General features: G+C 45.9%; 1 protein-coding gene across 3 annotated transcripts in view; it reads left to right on the top strand.

Moving 5' to 3' along the window:
- The first annotated feature begins 21,588 nt into the window (after positions 1-21,588).
- The window catches only part of ACVR2B (activin A receptor type 2B), a 29,600-nt gene continuing 25,697 nt past the window's right edge, over positions 21,589-25,491 (top strand). For 2 of the 3 annotated variants that reach the window (XM_045386465.3, XM_074031710.1), the window contains exon 1: positions 21,589-22,073. In XM_045386465.3, coding sequence (XP_045242400.1) covers positions 22,022-22,073 — 52 coding nt within the window. In that variant the 5' untranslated portion in view covers positions 21,589-22,021. Of the gene's footprint in view, positions 22,074-22,150; positions 22,384-25,491 lie in introns of those variants that run through there. The other variant, XM_015445674.4, reaches the window with a different exon arrangement.

The following is a 25,491-nucleotide window of genomic DNA, read 5'->3' on the forward strand; positions in this document are numbered from 1 at the left end:
CCTTGACACATGGGGATTATTATAACTCAAAATTGAAAAAAAAATAGTTACTTCCTAGATATAATGGAAGTACAGGCATTGGGTAAATATACCTGTTCCAAAGGGGAGACATTGGCCAAAACAAAGAGGCCACAGCCCCCATGCAAGATTTGGGTGGCAACACAGCCAAGCCACATCATTCCACCCCTGGCACCTCCCAAATCTCATGTCCTCACATTTCAAAACACAATCATTCTCTTCCAGCAGTCCCCCAAAGTCTGAACTTACTTCAGCATTAACCTAGAAGTACAGGTCCAAAGTCTCATCTGAGACAAGGCAAGTCCCTTCCACCTAGGAGCCTGTAAAATCAAAAGCAAGATAGTTACTTCTGGCCAGATGCAGTGGCTCACACCTGTAATCCCAAGACTTTTGGAGGCCAAGGTGGGTGGATCTCGAGGTCAGGAGATTGAGACCATCCTGGTCAACATGGTGAAACCCCATCTCTACTAAAAATGCAAAATTTAGCTGGGCATGGCAGTGTGCACCTGTAATCCCAGCTACTCAGGAGGCTGAGGCAGGAGAATCACTGAAACCCAGGAGGCAGAGGTTGCAGCGAGCTGAGATCACAACACTGCACTCCAGCGTGGCGACAGAGCTAGACTCCGTCAAAAAAAAAAAGTTACTTCCTAGATACAATGGAGGTACAGGCATTGGGTAAATATACCTGTTCCAAAGGGGAGACATTGGCCAAAACATTGGGGCTGCAGGTCCCATGCAAGTCCAAAATCCAACAAGGCAGTAATTAAATCTTAAAGCTCTGAAATAATCTCCTTTGACTCTATTTCTCACATCCAGGTCATGCTGATGCAAGAGGTGGGCCCCCATGGCTTTGGACAACTCCACCCCTGTGGTTTTGCAGGGTACAGCCCCATTCTTGGCTTTCACAGGCTGGTGTTGAGTGTCTGCAGTTTTTCTTAGCTCATGGTGCAAGCTGTCAGTGAATCTACCACTCTGGGGTCTGGAGGATGGTGGCCCTCTTCTCACAGCTCCAGTAGGCATTGCCCCAGTGAGAACTCTCCATGGGGGCTCCAACCCCACATTTCCCTTCTGTGCGGCCCTACTAGAGGTTCATCCATGAGGGCTCTGTCCCCACAGTAAACTTCTGCCTGGACATCCACACATTTCCTCTGAAATCTAGGCAGAGGTTCCCAAACCTCAATTCTTGACTTCTCTGCACCTGCAGGCTTTCCACCATGTGGAAACTGCCAAGGCTCAGGGCTTGCACCTTCTGAAGCCGCAGCCCAAGCTGTACCATGGCTGGAGCAGCTGAGATGTAAGGCACCAATCTCTAGGCTGCACACAACAGAGGGGGACTGGGCCTGGCTCACAGAACCATTTTTTCCTCCTAGGCCTCCAGGCCTGTGATAGGGAGGGCTGCCATGAAGTTCTCTGACATGCCCTGGAAACATTTTCCCCATTGTCTTGGTGATTAACATTTGGCTCCTCATTACTTATGTAAATTTCTGCAGCAGACTTGAATTTCTCCTCAGAAAATGGTTTTTTCTTTTCTATTACATCACTAGGCTGCAAATTTTCCAAACTTTTATGCTCTGCTTCCCTTGAACGCTTTGTCAGTTAGAAATTTCTTCCACCAGATACCTTAAATTATCTCTCTCAAGTTCAAAGTTCCACAGATCTCTAGGGCAGGGGCAAAATGCTGCCAGTCCCTTTGCTAAACCATAGCAAGAATCAACTTTATTCCAGTTCCCAAAAAGTTCCCCATCTCCATCTGAAACCACCTCAGCCTGGACTCTATTTTCTGTATCACTATCAGCACTTTGGTCAAAGCCATTCAACAAGTAGCTAGGAAGTTCCAAACTTTCCCGCATTTTCCTGTCACCAAACCATTCTGACCTCTGCCTCTTATCCAGTTCCAAAGTCACTTCCACATTTTTAAGTATCCTTACAGCAGCACCCCATTCCTGGTACCAATTTACTGTATTAGTCTGTTCTCAAGCTCCTATGAAGAAATACCCAAGACTAGGTAATTTATAAAGAAAAGAAGTTTAATTGACTCACAGTTCCACACGGCTGGGGAGGCCTCAGGAAACTTACAATCATGGTAGAAGACACCTTTTTCCAGGGCAGCAGGAGAGAGTATGAGCACTGAGTGAAGGTGGGGAAGCCCCTTATAAAACCATCAGATCTTGTGAGAACTCATTCACTATCATGAGAACAGCATGGGGAAAATCACCTCCATGTTTCAATGATCTCCACCTGGTCCTGCCTTTTTACATATGGGGATTATTATAATTCAAGATGAGATTTGGGTGGGGACACAGCCAAACCATATCAGGTCTCTTTCACAGTACATTATATCAGACTGTCTAAAGTCCAAGATAATGAGTGATTCCTAAAAACAGCAGGAGAAAAGCATCTATTATCTATGAAGAAAAGCCTATGAGACTAACAGTGGATTTCTCAGTAGAAACCTTACAGGCCAGAAGAGAATTGGATGATATATTCAAAGTGCTGAAAGAAAAAAATCAGCAGCCAAAAATATTTTATTCAGCAAAGTTACCCTTCATAAATGAAGGAGAAATGTCCTTCCCAAATACGCAAATGCTGAGGGAATTTGTTATCACTAGACTGGTCCTACCAGAAATGCTCAAGGGAACCCTAAACTTAGAAACAAAAGGACAACATTTACCATCATGAAAACACATGAAACAAAATTCACTGGTAAAGCAATCACACAAAGGAGTAAGAGAAAGAACTCAAATAGTACCACTACAGAAATCTACCAAGCCACAATGACAATAAGAGAAAAGGAAACAAAGAAGATGCATAACAACCAGGAAACAATTAACAATATGATAGGAACAAAGCCTCACATATCAATAATAACCTTGAATGAAAATGGTTTAAATTCTTCACTAAAAAGATATAGACTGACTGGGGCTAGGTGTGGTGACTCATGCCTATAATCCCAACAATTTGGGAGGCAGAGGCAGGTGGATCGCTTGAGGCCAGAAGTTCAAGACCAGCCTGGCTAACATAGCGAAACCCCATCGTCATATCATAGTGAAACAAAAATTAGCTAGGTGTGGTGGTACATACCTGTAATCCCAGCTACTTAGGTGGCTGAGCCTGAGAATCACTTGAACCCAGGAGGCAGAGATTGCAGTAAGCCGAGATCACACCACTTCGCTCTAGCCTGAGTGACAGAGTGAGACAGACTGATTGAATAGATTTTTTTAAAATCATGATCAAACTGTAGGTAGGTTGCTTACAGGAAATTCACCTTACCAGTAAAGGTACATATAGACTGAAAGTAAAGAAATGGAAAAAGATATTCCATACAAACAGAAACCAAAAGTGAGCAGGAGTATCTATGCTTATTATACTACATAAAACAGGCTTTAAGTCAAGACCAGTAACACATACACACACATGGTCGTTTTATAATGATAAAGGGATCAATCTAGCAAGAGGATATAGTTCTAAACATATATGCACCCAATACTGGAGCACCCATATTCATAAAGCAAATATTATTAGATCTAAATAGAGAGATAGCCTGCAATACAATCATAGTGGGGGACTTCAACACCCCACTTTTAGCATTAGACAGATCATCTAGACAGAAAATCAACAAATAAACATTGGACTTAAGCTAGACTTCAGACCAAATGAATCTTACAGGGATTTACAGAATTTTCTATCCAACAACTGCAGAATATAGATTCTTTTCATCAGCATACAGCACATTCTCCAGGATAGACCATATGTTAGGCCACAAAACAAGTCTCAACAGTTTTTTGGAAATCAAATTCATATCAAGTATCTCCTCTGACCACAATGGAATAAAACTAGAACTCAATACCAAGAGGAACTTTGGAAACTATACAAATATATAGAAATTAAACAACATGCTCCTGAATGACAATTGAGTCAATGAAGAAACTGAGATGGAAATTTAAAAAAATTATTCAAGCAAATGAAAATGGAAATGAAATGAAGCAAAATATGTGGGATACAGCAAGAGTAGAGCAAAGAGGGCAGTTATAGCAGTAACTGCCTACATCAAAAAATAAAAAGATCACAAGTTAACAATCTAACAATGTACCTCAAAGGACTAAAAAAGCAAGAACAAATCAAACCCCAAATTAGCAGAAAAAAGGAATAAAGATCAGAGCAGAACTAAATGAAAACCAGACTAAGAAAATACAAAGGATAAACAAAACAAAAAGTTTGCTCTTCAGACAGATAAACAATATTGATAAATCACTAGCCAGACTAACCAAGAAAAAAAGAGAGAAGACCAAAATAAACAAAATCAGAAATGAAAAAGGAGACATTACAACAGGTAACACAAAAATACAAGAGATCATCAGGGACTACTGCGAACAATTATACACAGAAAAACTGCAAAAACCAGAGGAAATGGATAAATTTCTGGACGCATATAACTTACCAAGTTTGAACCAGGAAGAAATAGAAAACGCAAGCAGACCAATAACAAGTAACGAGATTGAAACAGTAATAAAAAGCTTCTTAACAAAGAAAAAACCTGTACTGGATAGAGTTAAAGCTGAATTCTACCAAATGTAAAATAACTAATACAAATCCTCCTAAAAACTATTCCGAAAAATCAAAGAAGACAGAATTCTCCCTAACTCATTCTATGAGGCCAGCATCACCCTGATACCAAAACCAGAAAAGGCCACAGCAAAAAAGAAAACTACAGAGCAATATATCTGATGAACATTAATACAACATTCCTCAACAAAATACTAGCAAACCAAATCCAACAGCACATCAAAAAGATAACACACCTGGGCTGGGTGCGGTGGCTCACGCCTGTAATCCCAGCATTTTGGGAGGCCAAGGTGGGCAGATCACCTGAGGTCAAGAGTTCAAGACCAGCCTGGCCAACATGGTGAAAACCCATCTCTACTAAAAATACAAAAATTAGCCGGGCATGATGGTGGACACCTGTAATCCCAGCTACTGAGGAGGCTGAGGCAGAAGAATTGCATGAACTCAGGAGGTGGAGGTTGCAGTGAGCCAAGATCACACCACTGCACTCCAGCCTGGGCAACAGAGTGAGACTCCTTCTAAAATAATAATAATAATAATAACAACAAAAATGAAAAAAATCCACCATAATCATGTGGGATTTATACAAGGGGTACAAGGATGGTTCAACATATATAAATCAATAAACATGATACACCATATCAACAGAATGAAGGACAAAAACCGTATGATGAACTCAACAGAAGTAGAAAAAGCATTTGATAAAATTCAACATCCCTTCATGACACTCTCAAGAAATTAGGCAATGAAGGAACATACCTCAAATTAACAAAGGGCATATACAACAAATCCACAGCTAACATCATACTGCATGGAGAAAAGTGGAAAGCCTTTCCTCTGACAACTGGAACAAGTCACTTTTACCACGACTATTCAACATAGAACTGGAAGTCCTAGCCAGAGCAATCAGGCAAGAGAAAGAAAGAAAAGGCATCCATATTGCAAAAGAGAAAGTCAAATTATCCCTGTTTGTTGATGATATGATATATGATCCTATATCCAGAAAAACCTAAAGACTCTACCAAAAAACTCTTAGATTTGATGAATGAACGATGTACAAAAACCAGTCGTGTTGCTATACACCAATAATGATCTAGCTGAGAAATAAGTCAAGAAGGCAAAGTGGCTCATGCCTGTAATCCCAGCACTTTAGGAGGCTATGGCAGTAGGATCACTTAAGGCCAGGAGTTCAAGACCAGCCTGGGCAACGTAGTGAGACCCTGTATAAAAATAAAAATAGGTCGGGTGCAGTGGCTCATGCCTGTAATCCCAGCGCTTTGGGAGGCTGAGGCAGGTAGATCACGAGGTCAGGAGATCGAGATCAGCCTGGCCAACATGGTGAAACCCCATCTCTACTAAAAATACAAAAATTAGCTGGGTGTGGTGGTGTGTGCCTGTAGTCCTAGCTACCCAGGAGGCTGAGGCAGGCAAATCACTTGAACCCAGGAGGCGGAGGTTGCAGTGAGCCAAGATCGTGCCACTGCACTCCAGCCTGGTGACAGAGCAAGATTTCAACTCAAAAAGAAAATAAATAAAAAATAAAATAAAACATTAGCCAAGTGTGGTGGCCTGTGCCTGTAGTCCCAGCTACCCAGAGGCTGAGACAGGAAGATTGCTTGAACACAGGAATTCAAGGCTATAGTGAGCTGATTGCACCACTGCACTTTGGCCTAGGTGACAGAGCAAGACCCTGTCTCCATTTTTTTAAAAAGGCAATCTCATTTACAATAGCTACAATAAATAAAATAAAATACCTAGGAACCCATTTAACCAACAAGGTGAAAGACCTGTACATGGAAAATTATAAGAAACCGATGACCAGAAATTGAAGAAGACATAACAAAGGAAAAATATCCCATGCTCTTGAAACAGAAGAATTAATATTACTGAAATGACCATATTGCCCAAAGCAATCTACAGGTTCAACATAATATCTATCAAAATACTAACATCATTGTTCACAGAATTAGAAAAAACAATCTTAAAATTCATAAGGAACCAAAAAGAGCCTGAATAGCCGTAGTGTGTCCGGAGTTGCTTCCTTCTGGTGGGTTCTTGGTCTCGCTGACTTCGAGAATGAAGCCGCAGACCTTCGTGGTGAGTGTTACAGCTCATAAAGCTGGCAAGGACCCCAAGAGTGAGCAGCAGCAAGATTTACTGTGAAGAGTGAAAGAACAAACCTTCCATAGCATGGAAGGAGACCCGAGTGGGTTGCTGCTGCTGCCTGGGGTGGCAAGCTTTTATTCCCTTATTTGTCCCTGCCCATGTCCTGCTGATTGGTCCATTTTACAGAACACTGATTGGTCCATTTTACAGAACACTGATTGGTCCATTTTACAGTGTGCTGATTGGTCCAATTTACAGAGCACTGACTCATCCATTTTACAAACCTCTAGCTAGCCACAGAGAGCTGATTGGTGCATTTTTACAGAGTGCTGATTGGCGCATTTTTTACAAACCTCTAGATAGCCACAGAGTGCTGATTGGTGCATTTTACAATCCTCTTGTAAGACAGAAATATTCTTCAAATCCCCACCTGACCCAGAAGTCCAATTGGCTTCACCTCTCAATTCTCCCTCTAAACAGGACACCCCAACTGCTGTTGGGAATTGGGCCATGACCACTCTAGCTACTTCCTGCTGGATAGGGGCAAAGAAGGGCCCTGAAGTGGAAGTGTCCTCCAGAGGGGAACTCTCTAGGCCAGCCAAAGGGTCAGTGGGTCAGTCCAGGGGTCCTCTGTAGAAGTTGTTAGTTGAGTTCATTTGGGGTTCCATTTTTAGACCACCTGTAGCTTGACGGCCTCGATCCTATAGGAAACAAATTTGACGAGGAGGTTGAAAATACAGGGCCTGAAGGCGAGTAATAGCAAGATGGCTGTCACAGGACCTAGAAAGGGGAGAAGCCGTGTTGCCCAACTCCAGAAGGTTGGTGTAAGAGTTTGAAAGGCATTGTCTGATTTCAGAAGCCTTTTTCTGTAAACGCCGGACGGTGTCTCATACTATTGCTGACTGGTTAGTGTAAAAGCAACACTCTTCCCCTAAGAAGGTGCAGAGTCCTCCTTTCTCAGCAGTAAAGAGGTCTAGGCCTCGGAGGTTTTGGAGAGTCACTGCTGCCAAAGAGTCTATTTGGGATTGTAGAGTAAGGATAGATTTTGTTATTTCTTGCAAACTGTCTGAGAAATCCTTTGAGAGTGTGTGGTAGTAGGATAGTGAAGTAGATAAACTGGCGATTCTGGTTGCTGTAGCAGTGGCCATTCCTAACCCTATAAAGTAGGGTTATTAGTTGTATGGCCCTGTGCTAACAGACTTCAGCTTTGAGGGGCACTAATAGGGTCTGATTTCCTCAAGATTAGAAGTTAGGATAATACATGTTACACTGTTAACTTTTAGCAAATTTTACTTTTGTTAAAAACCTTGTAAGTTTGGGATTTCAATAATTCTTTGCTATTCATAAAACCTCATTCAGTCCATATTAACTTAGAATTGGTATAGATGGCTCCTTCCTGATTCTGTAAGTACTTTAAGGTTTGGCTGAGTGCAAACAGCTCGCACATTTGAGCAGACCAATTATTAGGCAATTTTCCTAACTCTGCTTCTACAAGAGTTTCCTTATCACTTACTGAATACCCATTGTGTCTTTTTCCCTTAATCGCCTGGGAGGAACCATCTAAACCATCCTGTCCCAAAGGGAGATCCTCCTAGGTCTGGTCAGACATTTGTATGGTACTTAATTAAGATTTAGATCCCCTGTTAGGAAACCTGCTGGGTTAAAGATTTTTGATAGGAAGGCTATGGATTGTCAGTGGCCTCAGTGCTTTTGGGCTATGCTCTTGGTTACACTGACAACAAGGTGGTATTGGAGTGTTACAGGGTTACAGAGAAGACCTTCAATTATAGGTTTTAAATTTACCCTGGTTTTTAAAGGAATAGGGTACATACTTTTTTCTTTACTACTTCTGTCTCTCTCTTTCTTTTCTTCTCTCTCTCTTTCTCCCTCTGATTTCTGTTTCTGTCTCTTCCTCTTCCTCTCTCTAACTCCCTCTTTGTCTGTCTCTTCCTCTCTCTCTTTCCTTCTCTTTGACTTTGTCTCCCCCCACCTTTCCTTCTCTGACTTTCTGTCTTTCCCCCCTCACCTTTCCTCTTTCTTTCTCTCTTTGACTTTCTGCTGGTCTTTCCCTGCCTCCGCCAGCTGCTTATGCTGCTGTTCTCCCCATCCTTCCCCATGGCTTTGGCTATGCAAGACTGCCATCTCTTTGGGTTTTTGCATTGCGTGCAACAACTCCATGATTTCCTTGTGATATTTAATGGGGGTTCCCCCAGAGGTTAGGCACTCCCTTTCTTTCCATATTGCAGCATGGGCATGTAGGATTAGATAAGCATACTTGCTATCTGTATACGCATTTATTCTTTTTCCCTTTCCCAGTTCCAAGGCTCGGGTAAGTGCCACTAGTTCTGCTAACTGATTGCTGGTCCCTGGGGGAAGAGGCTTCCTTTCAAGTACTGTTACATCACTAACTACGGCATAACCAGCCCTTTGTATCGTATTATCCACAAATGAACTTCCAGGACTATATAGGTTAAGGTCAGGATTAGCTAAGGGGACTTCTAAGAGATCCTCTCAGGCAGCATAAGTCTGGACTATAATTTGTTGGCAGTCATGCTTGACTGGTTCTCCATCCTCTGGGAGAAAAGTAGCAGGGTTGAGGGCTGCACACATGCATATTTGAAGCACCAGTTCCTCAAGCAGTAGCGCCTGGTATCTAAGCAGGCGGTTGTCTGATAGCCATAAACTTCCTTTGGCACCTAGTATGTCATTTACACCACGAATAGTCCAGATGGTGAGATTCTTTCCTTGTATTATTTTGATAGCCTCTGATACTAAGATGGCCACTGCTGCAGCTACCCATAAACAGTGAGGCCAGCCTTTTGCTACTACATCAATTTCCTTACTTAGGTATGCCACTGGTTGTGGGGTTGTCCCACGAGTCTGAGTAAGGACTCCAAGAGCTATTCCTGCTCTCTCTGTGATGTATAAAGAGAAGTTTTGTCCTGTGGGAAGGCTTAAGGCTGGAGTTTGTACTAGGGCCTGCTTTAAGGTTTTGAAGGCTGTTTCTGCCTCTGGTTCCCATTCTACTAGATGAGTGTTTGCCCTTTGGGTCTCCTTGATTAGAGTATAGAGTGGTCTGGCCATCTCGCTGTATCTGGGGATGCATAGTTGGTAAAAGCCAGTGATTCCAAGGAACCCCTGCAATTGTTTTAATGTCTTAGAGCAAGAATAAGCCAGTATAGGCTGTATTCGTTCCTTGCTGAGGGCCCTGGTTCCTCTGGCTAAGATAAGACCTAGCTATTTGACTTGTTATAGGCAGAGTTGGGCCTTCGATTTAGACGCCTTGTACCCTTGATTAGCTAGAAAGTTTAAGAGATCTAGAGTAGCCTGCTGGCATGAGGCTTCTGAACTTGTGGCCAAAATTAAGTCATCCACATACTGAAGGACCAGAGTGCCTGGGCTTGAGAAGTGGCCTACACCTTGGGCCAGTGGCTGAACAAACAGATGAGGGCTATCCCTAAACCCTTGGGGCAAGACCGTCCACATAAGTTGGGACATGTGTTCTGTGGGATCCTCAAAGGCAAAGAGAAACTGGGAGTCAGAGTGCAGGGGAATACAGAAGAAGGCATCCTTGAGGTCCAGAACCATGAACCATTCTGCTTCCTCTGGTATTTGAAAGAGCAGGGTATAGGGGTTGGGTACAACTGGATATAGAGGAATTACTGCCTCATTAATGAGTCTAAGATCTTGCACTAGTCTCCACCGACCGTTTGGTTTTTGTACTCCTAGAATTGGGGTGTTGCAGGGACTGCTGCATTTGTTTTACTAAGCCTTGAGCTTTTAAATGTCTAACAATGTCCTATAATCCTTTATGAGCTTCAGGCCTTATGGGATATTGCCTTTGATAAGGAAAAGTGGTGGGGTCTTTTAGCATGATTTGGACTGGACGGGTATTTTTGCCCTTCCAAATTGTCCTTCCAATGCCCAGACTTCAGGATTGATTCCCTCCTCAAGCAGGGGACAACAAATGGGTAACTTGTTCCCCATATTCATGTAGATAATAGCTCCAGCTTTGGCTAATATGTCCCTCCCTAATAAGGGTATGGGACTTTCAGGCATAACAAGAAAGTCATGTGAAAAGAGAAAAGTCACCCAATTACAACTGAGGAGGTGGGAGGAATACCTGGTTACAGGCTGTCCCAGGATTCCTCAGATGGTAATGGACTTTGAGGAGAGCTGACAAGGGCAGGAGATTAACACTGAGAAAGCCAAGCCATTGTCCAGAAGGAAGTCAATTTCCTGTCCCTCAATGGTTAAACGTACCTTGGGCTCAGTGAGGGTGATGACGTAAGCTGGTGCTTGTCCTGGGCACCCTCACTCCTGTTGTTGGATCATCTGATTGGGAGCTTCTGGCCCAGAGAACATTTGTCCTCTGGGGCAGTGTGCCTTCCAGTGATTGCCTCAGCATAGTGGACATGGGCGAGGGGGAAGCTTGTTTCTCACTGGGCAATCTTTTTTAAAGTGTCCTTGCAAACCACACTGATAACAAGCTCCACCGGCTGATTGGCCTGCTCCCTTTTCTGTCCTCTCTGAACCACCAAGATTTGTTTGTCTGAGGGCCATAACTAAGGCTGCAGCCTTTCTCTGATTTTCCTTTTCCTTCTTGGCCTGTTCCTCTTGGTCCCTATTATAGAACACCGAGGTTGCCAGGTTTAATAATGCCTCCAGATTTTGTTCAGGGCCCAGGGCTCATTTTTGGAGCTTTCTCCTGCTATCTGCAGCTGATTGGGTAATAAACTTATCTTTTAGGATCAATTGACCCTTGAGGGAGTCGGGTGACAGGAGAGAATATTTTCTTAAGGCCTCCTGTAGCTGCTCGAGGAAGGCAGAAGGATTTTCTGAGTTATGGTGGACATCACTGAATAATTCATGGGCTTTTTCCTAATGCTCCTTAGTCCTTCTAGAACACAGGTCAACAGATGTTTGCAACACCAGTCCCCAGGATCTGAGTCTAGGTCCCAGTGGGGATCCATACTGGGGACAGCTTGCTGACTGGTAGGGAACTTGTCCCTTTCTTCGGCTGTCATTCTATCATTTACTTGACTAAGATACCAGGTAGCTCCAAACTCTTGGGCTGCAGCTAAAGCCGCATGCTTTTCATTAAAGTCCAGGATTTGATCTAATAGCATGATATCTCTCCAAGTGAGGTCGAAGATTTGCCCTAGACCCTGTAGGACATCTATATACCTATCAGGATCATCTGAAAACTTCCCCAGGTCTACCTTAATCTGCTTTAAATCAGAGAGAGAGAGAAGGGGACATGTACCCAGGTTGGGCCAAATTCCCCTCCCGCTACAGCTTGAAGGTGACATAACTGAGAGCCTGGGGGTTTTTGTGGTCCTTTGGAAATTTCTTTGCTTGTTTCCTTCTGGGCAGGGGAGATTAGAGGAGGCCTATTATTAATAGGACAGGAAGCTATAGGGAGGCTAGGATAATGGGAGTAAGCTGAGAGGTCCTCCTGTGGAATGTAAATTGCAAGCTTTGCACAGTTGTGGATTCTCCTTCAACGAAAAGAAAGCTTGGACATAAGGTATTTCACTCCATTTGCCTTCCCTCTTACAGAAAAGGTCAGGCTGCAGGATAGTATTGTAATTTATACTCCCCACAGGTGGCCATTTCTCCCCACCAGAGAGAGAATATTGGGGCCAGGACGTAGTGCAGAAAAAAATGAGTCACCTCTTTTTCAGGGTTTTTGGGTCAAATTGGTCCCAAAGGCTTAGCATGCATTTCATGGATAAGCCTGTTGATGCCTGAGTGTTTCCCATCTGAAAGAAAAAACCGCCCATGGTTTTGGTTTGTTTCTGCCCCCACCCTACCCCCCGCCCACCCAAGAATCCACAATGGTCCCTGGACCCTGCTGATCAGAATAGTTGTGCTCACCGATGCAGCAGCAGAAACACTAGTTTTCCTCCTAGACCACAAAGAGGATTGAGGAAGGTTGGATTTAGTGGCCCTTACTGACACATTCTTGAAAACCTGCACCCTTGCCTTTCCTCTTGGACCACAAAGAGGACCAAGAAAAATCGGATTTAGTGGCCCTTACTGATGCATTCTTGAAAACCAGTTAGAGTCCTAAGCATTTTCTCCTGTTAGTATTGGGACCTTACCCCTTTCCTATAAAGATGATATGCCCCCAGAATGGAGTGGAGGGCCATACTTTGAGGGAGGGAAGGGATCTCCAGGCTTGGAAGAGTAACGCCTTTTGTCCTCACTTCTCATCATATGGATAGGAAGGATATCATTTCTGAGGCTCCCCATATAGCCTTTGTTAGGCCTGCTTGTCTGAGGAGGGATCCTAAAGGGATAGTTGATCTCCACTCCCCGCCCCCCAACCACGACAGGACTTTGGGCAAAAATTATGTCTAATTGGTGAGCCTGGGTGCCTAAAGGAGGGAACAGAGTCCTGAAATTTATACTAGAAATCATTCTTATAAGAGAAACTAGAAAAGCACCAGAAACAGGGAGTGGTTTTTAGAAGTGGGATAGTCTCAGAGAAGAGAGGCAGGAGGAAGTTTGTCTGACAGGTGTTAGGAACCAGGAGGCAAGAGTCAGGATGGATAGGAGAGATGGGCGAGTCTTGCTTGGGCAATGTAACTTTGAGAGTTCTGCTCATGGCTACAGGGTCAACTAACATTTTGTTGGGACCTCAGAGCTGAATGGCTTTCCTCTCTGTCAACCCTTGGCTCAGCCCAGAAGTACAGGAAAAGTGGAAGCTGGTTCCAGGCAAACCAACGCTCCCAACTCCGAAGAGTCAGGGGTTGTTAGAGAGCCCTTTCCCAGAAAGCCTGACACCCATGTCTTTAGTCCGGCAGCCATGCTAGTCGCTTCTAACTGGCTGACAGGTGCCTGGTGTTTAGTCCCTGAATCCTAAGGAAAAATAGGACAGAATAGCAAGTGAAAGAGGTCCAATGGTACTCACCACTTGGTGACAGTCCCTTTGTGGTTGCCAAGATGTGTCTGGAGTTAGTTCCTTCTGGTGGATTCTTGGTCTTGCTGACTTCAAGAATGAAGCTGTGGACCTTTGTGGTGAGTGTTACAGCTCTTAAAGGTGGCACAGACCCAAAGAGTGAGCAGCAGCAAGATTTATGTAAAGAGTGAAAGAACAAAGCTTCCACAGCATGGAAGGAGACCCGAGTGGGTTGCCGCTGCTGGCTGGGGTGGCCAGCTTTTATTCCCTTATTGGTCCCCGCCCATGTCCTGCTGATTGGTCCTCCATTTTACAGAACACTGATTGGTCCATTTTACAGTGTGCTGATTGGTCCAGATTACAGAGTGCTGATTGGTCCATTCTACAAACGTCTAGGTAGCCACAGAGAGCTGATTGGTGCATTTTTACAGAGTGCTGATTGGCACATTTTACAAACTTCTAGGTAGCCACAGAGTGCTGATTGGTGAGTTTTACAATCCTAGCTACAGAGCGCTGATTGGTGCATTTTACAATCCTCTTGTAAGACAGAAAAGTTCTCCAAGTTGCCACCCAATCCAGAAGTCCACCTGGTTTCACCTATCAACAGCAACCCGGAGTGAAAAGAACAAAGCTGGAGGCATCACATTACCTTACTTCAAAATATATTACAAGGTTGTATTAACAAAAATAGCATAGTACTGGTATAAAAATAGACACATAGACCAATGGAACAGAATAGAGAACCCAGAAATAAAGCTACATATTTATAGCCAACGAATATTTGACAAAGCTGACAAGAACTTATATTGGGGAATGGAAACCCTCTTCAATAAATAGTGCTGGGAAAATTGGGTAATCACATGCAGAAGAAGGAAACCAGACCCCTATATCTCACCATATACAAAAACCAACTCAAAATGGATTAAAGACTGAAACTTGAGATCTGAAACTATGAAAATACTACAAGAAAACCCAGGGAAAACTCTCCTGGACATTGGTTTAGGCAAAGAATTTATGACTAAGACCTCAAAAGCACAGGCCATAAACACAAAAATAGACAAATGGGACTCTATGAAACTAAAGACTTCTGCAAAGCAAAAGAAACAATCAAGAGAGTAAAGAAACAACCTGTTGAATGGGAGAAAATATTTGCTGAGTATTAATTCAACAGGGGACTAATATCCAGAATATACAGGGAACTCAAACAACTGAACAGGAACAAAATCCCAAATAATCCCATTAAAAATTAGACAAAGGACATGCATAGACATTTTTTTAAAAAGAAGACATATAAATGGATAACAGCATATGAAAAAATGCTCAATGTCACTTATCATCAGAGAAATACATATCAAAGCCACAATGATATAATTATCTTATCTCAGCTGGAATGGCTACTATTATAGAGACAAAAAAATAACGATGTTGATGAGGATGCAGAGAAAATGGAACTTTTTTATTTTATTTTTTAATTTTGGAGACAATGTCTCACTTTGTTGCCCAGGTTGGAGTGCAGTGTCATGATCATGGCTCAGTGGAGCCTTCACCTCCTGGGCTCAAGTGATCCTCCCACCTCAGCCTCCTGAAGAGCTGAGACCACAGGCATGCACCACCAACGTCTGGCTAATTTTTTGATTTTTTTTGTAGATACAAGCGGGTCCAGGATGGTCACTTTGTTGGTCCAGGATGGTCTCGAACTCCTGAACTCCAGCAACCTTCCCTCCTTGGCCTCCCATAACGCTGGGATTACAGGCATGTGCCACCACATCTGGCCGAAAAGGGAACTCTTATACACTGTTGGTGGGTATGTAAACCAGCACAGTCATTATGGAAAACAGCAGTATAGAGATTTCTCTAAAAACTAAAAATAGAATTACCATGTGATCCTGCAATCCCAGTACTGGATAGCTACCCAAAGGAAAAGGAATCAATATATTAAATGAATACCTCCATTCTTGTTTATTACTGCACTATTCTCAAAAGAGAAGATAATCAACCTAAGCACTCATTAACAGATGAATAGATAAAGAAACTGTAGTATACATACACAATGAAATACTATTCGACCATTAAAAAGAATGAAATTGGCCAGCCATGGTGGCTCATGACTGCAATCCTAGCACTTCGAGAGGCTGAAGAGGGAGGATTGCTTGAGCCCACGAGTTTGAGACTAGCCTGGGCAACATAGTGAGACCTTGTCTCATAAATTTTAATTAAAAAAAATGAAATCCTGTCATTGGCAGCATCATGGATGGATCTGGATATATCTTGAGTGAACTAAGCCAGGCACAACGAGACAAATATATATTCTTGTATGTGGAAACTAAAATATTTGATTTTATGGTGGTAGAGAGATAGATAACAGAGACTGGGAAGGGTGAGTAGGGAGCTGGGGTGGGTGGGTGAAGAGAACTGGGTTAAAAGCTACAAACACAGATAGAATAAACTCAATATCTGATAGCTGAGTAGGGTGACTATATTTAACAAAAATGTATTGATCTTGGGTGATGGATACGTAAATGCCATTACTTGAACAATACACATTATATACATGCAACAAAATTTCTGATGTCCTCCATGAATTTGTACAAAAATACCTGTAAAAATCAAATGAAAGTAAAATTCTTGCCTGATAATTCCATTATCTCTGTCACTTCTGTATCTGTTTCTATTGAATGATTTTTCTGCTTATTTTGGGTCACATTTTCCTGCTTCTTCCTATGCTTAGTAATTCTTTTATTAGCTGTTGGGCATTTAAAATATTTTTTTACTGAATGCCAGATTGATAGAATTTCTTTAAAAAGTGATGGTTTCTCTGGTGGGTAAATTAACTTATAGATCAGGTTGATCATGTCAAGGCTTGTTCCTTTAGCTTAGTATTGTGGTTTACAATAGCCTTTATTATCTAGGGCTGGTTTAGCTCCACTACTAGGGAGTGACTGTCTAGGTCTCTACTGAATGTTCTGAGTTTTCCATGAAGACTCCAGTTTTGCTGGGTGGAGCTAAACATTTCCCCATCCTGTGGGAATTCTTGGAGGTTCTCAGGTATGTCATATACCCTGTTATATCCTGCTCCCTCTTGCGCAGAGGCTGGCCCACACAGCTTTTGTTGCTGTTAGTAGTTTGTCTCCATTTGCTTGTATTTTGATGTTTTGAGGGAAATCTTGTCACCTAGTTTTTCGGTGAGTGCACTTGGATGGTCTGGTTTTTTCCATACAGTTGCTCTGTGTTTTTTATTTTTATTTATTTAAGTTAATTTTTTATTATTATTATTTTTTGAGACATCCGAGTCTCGCTCTGTCACCAGGCTGGAGTGCAGTGGCACGATTTCAGCTCACTGCAACCTCCACCTCCTGGGTTCATGCGATTCTCCTGCCTCAGCCTCCTGAGTAGCTGGGACTACAGGCATGTGCCACCACGCTCAGCTAATTTTTGTATTTTTAGTAGAGATGGGGTTTCACCACGTTGGTCAGAATGGTCTCCATCTCTTGACCTCGTGATCTGCCCACCTTGGCCTCCCAAAGTGCTGGGATTACAGTCATGAGCCACCATGCCCAGCCTTACTTTTATTTATTTTTAACAAATGGGGGTCTCACTATGTCACTCAGACTAGGCTTGAATGCCTGGGCTCAAGTGATGCTCCTGCCTCAGCCTCCCAATGTGCTGGGATTATAGGCATAGGCCACCATGCCCAGCTTATTCTGTGTTTTCATGTGAAGATTTTGAAAGATTGAAAAACAATGCAACCAACAACCTAACCATCATCTTCCCAGTCTGGCAGAAGTTTTAAGAGCCAGCATTTAACATGCTCTCTTCCCCTTGTCTCTCCAATAGTAGAAGCATATATCAAAAGGTAGCTCTCTTAGTCTGTGTCCCTGAGTCACTATAATGAGTAGAGCTTGTTTGTTGACCTCCAATGAACATGTATCACTAGAAAGATATAAATTTTGTTCTTTTAAGTCATTAAGGTTTTGGGATTTTTCCATTAGCACAGCATAATCTAATCTCTCTTGAGAGATAGTGTTAGCTTTCTACCCAGGCCAATTCATTTAGTTGACCTCAAGTAACTACCATTAAGTTAAGAGAAGGAGGCAGGGAAAAGTACAAGGTCTCGGAAGAAAATAAATAAGGCAAAGAAATAAAGCACTTTGAGAACTATGTCTAGGAAATAACAGATAGCTTATTAAGTCTTGGGGGAATTGTACTATCAAAGAAAGCATGCACTGCCCACCTCTCCCCCCACAATTATACACTGTGAATGGTACTCTCATAAAATTGTCTAATTTCATATTGCTATGCCTAAATTACCCTCTACAGAGTATGTCTAACCAGGGCCTCTCAGAAGCTGAGAAAGGGTGAGGCCACTTATATTTTCTCAAATGAAGAAATCCCCAAATAACATTATAAAAATTGTGGTTACTTTCAAAGTTTATCTTGCTAAACAAATGTATTTAATCCCTTAATAGAATTCATTATAATTGTATAGATACTAAGTCTTATTACAATTCTATAGTTTTCCATCTTCTTTCATGAGCTTGATCCTAAAGAATGTCATGTTCAACTGATTCTTCTCATTTCCTTGGTTTCTGGTCTTGATTGTTGAAGAGTGGGTAAGCCAGGGAAGAGTGGTCCTAACACACTGAATGCCTTAATGGCAGAACTCATTGACATAAATTCTACAGCAGACATTTGGGGTTTTGGATTTTTTTGCCTTTCAGTTTTCAGTCACCCCATGTCTGACATCAAATGTGGTATTTAGCAATCCTGTAGTCATTCAAAAGAACAGAAAACCCAAAAAGAACTCCTTTTTCAAATATCCATTATCACCTTTCTCAACCAGCCTAGTATTTGCTTGATGAGCTCATGATCAAAATGGCAGGGAATCCACTTCGGTTACTATATGGAAGATTTATTTAAGGCAAGAATGAATTCAGAGGACCAGTTAAGATCCCTTCTAGTTCACTGCTTTTGCAACAGTGACAATGTTGCAGTAGTGTACATGGAAAAAAGTAGTCGGGTGATGGAAACGCTTTTGAGGCCATTTTGCTGATGGACTGTATATGGGAGGAATCAAGTATTGTTATCGAAACATCAGGGGTTTGGTCTAGGTCCTGCTGCTCAGTGCACAGAAAGCCAATCACTGAGATGACAAGTATTGCCAAGGAAGAAGGCTTTAATCAGGTGCTGCAGCCGAGGAGTTGGGAGTGCAGTCCCAAATCCATCTCCTTGACTGACCAAAACCAAGGGTTTATACAGCAGGAAAGAAATGTAACGATATGTAAGAAAACAGGAACATGGGAGGGGCAAGGAAGCAATCATGGTGACTGAGGAGCCCACCATCTAGTGCAGTGATCTGGTTTCAGGTTTTTTGATACTTTTTGTGGCTTCAGTTCTTTGATACTTTTTGTGAGAGGCCTGAAGGTCCTTTCCTGAGGAAGGAACTCGGATAAAACAAATAAGTTTCAAGCTTTAACAGCAAAAGGGTCAATTTCTATAATCCCAGCACATTGGGAGGCCTAGGCAAGCAGATCACCTGAAATTGGGAGTTCAAGACCAGCCTGGCCAACATGATGAAACCCCACCTCTACTAAAAATACAAAACTTAGCTGGGCATGGTGGTGTGCCTGGGATCCCAGCTACTTGGGAGGCTGAGGCAGGAGAATCACTTGAACCCAGGAGGTGGAGGTTGCAGTGAGCCGAGATCGTGCCACAGCACTCCAGTGAGGGCAATAAGAGTGAATCTCCGTCTTAAAAGCAAAAACAAAAACAACTGTCTATGGGACTCTTTGGCTGGTTTCAGTAGGACTCATAAGGTTCTGATTTGGGCAATGGTGTAGTTGCTTATGCCATTGATTCAGACAGGGAAAACGGGGGAGGAGATTTATGGGGAAAACGAGGACTTCTGCTTTGGCTAGGTCAAACTTGAGATGCCTGATAGGTTACCAACTACAGTTGTCAAGTAAGCAGTTGGATATAAATTTGGAGTTCCCAGACAGGTCAGAGTGGAAGACACAGATATTTGGGCAGCTTGGACCACTCTGAGCCCTTATTATGATACCTGACCTGGTATGGAGTAGAAGAGAGGAACCAGCCAATCTAATTTTTGGCACATGGATAAGTTGATACCTTTCAGTCCATATTGGAATGGAGATAACAATTTATACTCCCTAGAAAAGACACTTAAACTGGATATGGACTTACTTCCGTTATCACAGTCTATCACTGTGGCCTCCTGTGGTATTACCAGATACCTTATACACAGCTAGGGTGTACCATACAACACTGCTTCTTGCTTGGCACACAGCTGCATAGTATTCAATTCTGTGTTAAAGGGCTTAGATAATAGGTCACCTGTAGGGGTTGCATCAAGCAGGGGCCATCATTTTTCACATAGGATTTCCCAGAACTGGAAGGGACTTTTAAAGACCCAGAAATCTTTCTGGGCAGTGCCTCCAAAGTGTGGTCCCTGAGGTGTTCCTGGTGCTCTGATGACCAGGGGTAGTTGACCATATATCAGTGTCAATCAGAACAATATACATTTATTTGTAAACTTTTTTTTTTTTTTGAGATAGTCTCACTCTGTCACCCAGGATGGAGTGCAGTGGTGCAATCTCAGCTCACTGTAACCTCCGCCGCCCTCCTGGGGTCAAGCGATTCTCCTGTCTCAGCCTCCTACCGAGTAGTTGGAATTACAGGTGTGTGTCACCATGCTCAGCTAATTTTTGTATTATTTAGTAGAGATAGGTTTTTGCCGTGTTAGTCAGGCTGGTCTCGAACTGCTGACCTCAAGTGCCTTCTGGGCCTCTAGAAGTGCTGGAATTACAGGTGTGAGCCACCTCGCTCCACCTATAGTGAACATTTACATAAGATTTTGTTTGAATAGGTTTCTGCCATTAAGAAGATGCAAGACCCTGAAGGAGTCTAACTTCTTCACTTTGCATATGGGAAAACTGAGGCTCAGAAAAGTGAAATGACCCAGACCTCCAAGGTGCCACCACCCTTTTAGCTGCTCCTGCCCTGCTCCAAGCAAGGATGTCAAGTAGAGAGACAAAGGACAATTAATGTTATCTGAGGATCTCGGAGCCTCATCCCTGAGCTATGATGGTCTTTCCCTCTTTACTTGGGAGCCCCATCAGGTTCCTCTGAAGCTCTAGTTGTGTGATAAGGAGGGTGGAATCCGAGACAGAGAACGATGGCCCTCCAAGGAGGGAGTTGGGGGTGAGGAAAACAGCAAAACCATGTGCTAGACAAGATCTTCAACTGCAGGGCTCTGGAAGCAATTGAGAAGTTCTGAAGGTGCAGATTGAAGCTCAGGGCTGCTGCGGGCGGCGCAGGAAATGCTGAAGACGGGATGGGGTTAGGGAGGGCAAGCAGGTTGCCAGAGGCCCTTTTCCACCTGCTGGGCTTGGAGGGGCGGGACTCTGCCCCTCCCTCACTTGGTTGGGTTTAAATCACCATTTCCCAGGATCCCTACCTGTGCCTTTGAGTGTGTGGCAAGGGATTGCAGACAGGGGACTGCTTGTCAATTCAGGGAAGTCAGCCTCTTTCTGCCACTTAATTCGCCCATCAGAAGACATCCGATTTTCCCACGGTCCACCGTCACCCCCATTGCACAGGTGGGGAATCCAAGGCGCGGAGGGGTCTGGGCCAGAGTCCCGGGGCTATCCACTCATTCCGGGGTTGTAGGGTAGCATGTGTCAGGAGCGTGGGCTCGAGCGTGCGGGGCACTAATTGCGAGTGCAGTGGCCAGAGGCTCCCGGGCAAAGTGGTCAGGAACCCACTCCCGCCACCTCCGTCCACCACCCAGTGCGCAGGGTGGTGCATGCGCGTCCTCCCATCGGGCGCGGGCTGGGGGCGGGGCCTCCGTGTTGTTGTTTCTCTGGGGCCCCGCCCCTCAGGGGGGCGCGGACCACGCGGCCGGAGGGCCCGCCTCCCCTCCCCCTCCCCGCCCAGCCCGCCCGCCTCTTTGTATCCAACATCCGGGTTTCCCCGCTGGCTCGGCTCCGTGGCCGCCGCTCAGGAGCCATTTTGGACTCGGTTCAGCTCCCCTCCCCCCCACCCCTCCCCCCGTTCATGGCCCCTCCGGACTCGGCCCCTGCGCCCGGGGCCCGGGCCCAGCCCCGCCGCGCTATGCCTGAGTCGGGCGCGCCCCGGCCAGTGCCCCGCCGCCGCCCCCCGGCCCCCGCGTCGCCCCGGAGCCCGGGCCGCAGCCTGCGCCGCCCGCAGCGGCCCTGAGCCCGGCCCCGCCGACCGGCCCTTGGAGCCCGAACGCTGCTCGGGGACGAAGGCGCAGGAAGCGCGCACGGAACGAGACCGAAGGAAGGAGCGGGAAGGAGAGCGCAGCCGCCGCTGGGCCCTGCGCGCCCCGGGAGCGCCGTGCGGCCCTGCCCGCGGGCTCCGGGTGTGCGCGGGGCGGCGCAGCGGAACATGACGGCGCCCTGGGCGGCCCTCGCCCTCCTCTGGGGATCGCTGTGCGCCGGTAAGAACTGGGCGCGGCGCGGGTACGCAGAGAGGGCGCGCAGGGCTGGCCCCTGTCGCCGCGCGGTGTTTACCAACAAAGGGCGGGCCCGCGGCCTCGTCGCCGCGCCACCTGTATTCAGCTCGCATCTCCCGGGGCGGGGGTTGGGGGCGCGGTGGGCGCCCAGCTCGCCGATCTTGGGGACACGATCTTGTTTGTGCAGTCGTCTGCAGAGTTCTGGTTCCTAGAGGTGCCCCTGCGATGGGGGCCGGGACCCGGAGCCTCAGGGTCGGAGTTCGGGCTACGCGGGCGCGTGGAACCCAGGGAAAGAGTGAGGAAAACCTGAGCGTGGGGAAGGCGGCCAAGAGGGGTGGGCAGATCTCATTAGGGGTGGCAGGATTGTAGGTGCAGCAGCGGCGGGAGGGTTGCACGTCCGTCAGAGTCACTAAGTGTAGCGAAGCGAAGGGGGGCGGCTTCACGCAGCCCAAAGTCCCTTGCATCTCTTGCCACCAGTCTGCGTCGCGTTACCGGCCCAGCGGGCTGTTGGTGCTGGCTCCCACCTGCTCCCTCTTTCCCTGCCGTTGGCCCCGGGATGCGGAGTGTGGTCGCTTCGCGGGACCGCTTTGTTTGGGCACTTGGGAGGGGAGGGGGTGGGTAAGATGGAAAACCAACAGGTCCCCGTTCGCTCGGGCCTCCGGGAGGCACGTGGCGGGGTGGGTGACCCGCGCTCAGCTCCCCGGCGGCTGCGGGCGTGTGGCTGGAGGTGTTCGGCCAGCGCATGTGTGTTTGGGGGTATGTGGGTGCGGGCGTAAACAAGCGGAGTTCCGCCTGTAAAGCTTTTTTCTCCTGCGGCCCAAGCACCAATTTCCCTGTCCCAGTGGTGCCCGGGTACGCCTAACCGCGGCGGGCGCGCCGGGACGTCCCTTGGCCAGTCCTGGGAAACGTGGGGAGCTGGGCATTGAAGCTCTGGCGAGTAGGTCGGGGCGGCTGGTACCCGGCCGTCGGGTCCTGCGCGTCTTTGTTCCCAGCCCCCATTACACATGCAGCGCGGGTCCCCAGCCGCCCACGGTGGCAGCAGCCTGGAGTCTGGGAAACCCTCGAGGGGCGGGGCCAGGCGTGCAGGGGCGGGGCCGGAGTCCCCACGCTGCTGCGGAGGTGGAGATTTGGGGATTTGGCATCTCCGTCCCATTCCCACCATAGTTCTACCTCCTCCTTTGCGTCGTCGTGAGGCTTAGTTTACACCGAAAGCGAGTGAGTTCTGTAGGCCAGTAGCGCGCGCACAGCCTGAGTGCGGAGACGGGAAGGCAAAGACCAATTGGCACCTGAGAACTATATGGAAGAGGGTGTTGCAGCTCTCCTGGAGCCGCTTCCTGTGTGCTGGAGGCAAAGTGGTGGTCGTGTTGGACTTTGTGCTCCTCTTTTTTGCCCCGCTCCCTTGGGATGCATTTTCCCCAAGGAGGGCTTGAAAGTGACAGGGGAGGCATTGGTCTGCCAGAGGGAGGGCGGCAGCAAGCTGACTTGATAGGCACACAGCAGCCCACCGGGCTGCCTCCAGACCCGCTGCTTGCCTGATCCCTGGAAGTGCTGGGGCTCTTCCAAGCCCAGGCCTTTAGGAGAGCTTCCTCCCGAGACAGGACAGCTTCAAACCTGGGATCTGGGGACCACACCAGTCTCACACCTCCCTCATTAGGCAGGGCAGGGTGGCATCAGACCCCTGGAAGGAGTGTATTTTCTTTCTTTTTCGTCCGTTTCAGCCACCTAGCTTAGGCAGTGCTGAGCAGTGTATCCTGTCCTGGGAAGAAGGTCGGGGGTCACTGGATATTTCGTGTAGTCACACCAGCCAGTCCCTGACCTGTGAGGAACTGTGAAAAGAGCTGCCCCAGGCCCAGTTTGGAGCGGACCTGACCCTCCGTTGTTTTGGCTTCAGGGATGCCCTTTTATTTCAAGCTCCTGGCTTGCTGTTTGGAATAACCCCCACCCTGTGCAGCACACAATGGCCTGCTAGAAGGAACATCTAGAAGAATGCTGTCCTGGCGACAGAAATAGTATATGAACTATGTATACATATAAAACAACGTTTTCTAGTAGTCACGTTAATAAAAGGAAAAAGAAACAGCTGTGTCTTAGTTGGGACTTCCATAACAAAATACTGTAGACTGGTGGCTTAAACAGCAGAAATTTATATCGTCAAAGTTCTGGAAGCTGTAAGTCTGAGCCCAGGGTGCAGGGTGCTGGCATGGTTGGGTTCTGGTGAAGACCCTCTTCCTGGCTTGCAGACATCTGCCTTCTTACAACATTTTCACATGATGGGTGGGATGGGGCTAGGGGGTGTTTTCCTCTGTTTATAAGACTGAATCCTGTCCCCATTACCTGAGGGCCCCACCCTTCTGACTTAATCTAACCTTCACTACTTCCCAAAGGTCCCATCTCCAAATACCATTACATTGGGGTCAGAGCTTCATCATATGAATTTTGGGGGTACACATGCTTTCCATGAGATGGAATGAACTTTAATATATTTTACTGGCCTGGCGCAGTGGCTGATGCCTGTAATCCCAGCACTTCAGGAGACCGAGGTAGGAGGATCACGAGGTCAAGAGATCGAGACCATCCTGGCCAACATGGTGAAACCCCATCTCTACTAAAAATACAAAAATTAGCTGGGCGTGGTGACACATACCTGTAGTCCCAGCTACTCCGGAGGCTGAGGCAGGAGAATCGCATGAACCTGGGAGGTGGAGGTTGCAGTGAGCCGAGATCGTGTCACTGCACTCCAGCCTGGTGACAGAGTGAGGCTCCATCTAAAAAAAAAAGTGTATTTCACTTAATTTGATATATACAAAGTAATCATCTCAGTCTGAAATCAGTATTAAAATGAGACATTTTGTGTTCCATTTTTGTACTGTCATCAAAATCCTGTGTGTGCCTTACAGAACATCCTCAACTCCAACTTTCCACATTTCCAGTGCTCTGCGGAACATTTGGCTAGTGGCTACCATATTGGACAATGGAGTCTCAGAAGGGAAGGCAGAATTTATGGTGTAATAATGGCACATGGTGCTTGTCACAAGATCAGTCAGTGGTCAGTTAGTTCTTTAATAATTCTTTAAGTCTTTTGTGGTCTGTGTCTGGCCGAGTGTCCTTGGGAAACAAGCCATTTGGCTCTTGCATTTCAGTGGACATCCTGGACACTCAACGCTGTATCCTACAAGAACTCCTAACACCTGTCTCTCTGTACTTGGGGTTCAGATCAAAGGGCCTATGGGGGTGGAGTGAACAGTATTCTAGGTGAAGTGTCCAGAGCTCTTGGAGAGGGACCTGCCTCCTGTCTGTCCCATCAGGAAGTGCAGGCCCTGATTGCTCTGATAGGCTGACCGTTCTTTGACCCAAAGATGTTTCTTGGCCACTTCCTTGGTGGAGGGAACGAGCTTGTGAAGTG

The sequence above is a fragment of the Macaca fascicularis genome, chromosome 2, assembly GCF_037993035.2.
Source record: "Macaca fascicularis isolate 582-1 chromosome 2, T2T-MFA8v1.1".
Taxonomy (NCBI): domain Eukaryota; kingdom Metazoa; phylum Chordata; class Mammalia; order Primates; family Cercopithecidae; genus Macaca; species Macaca fascicularis.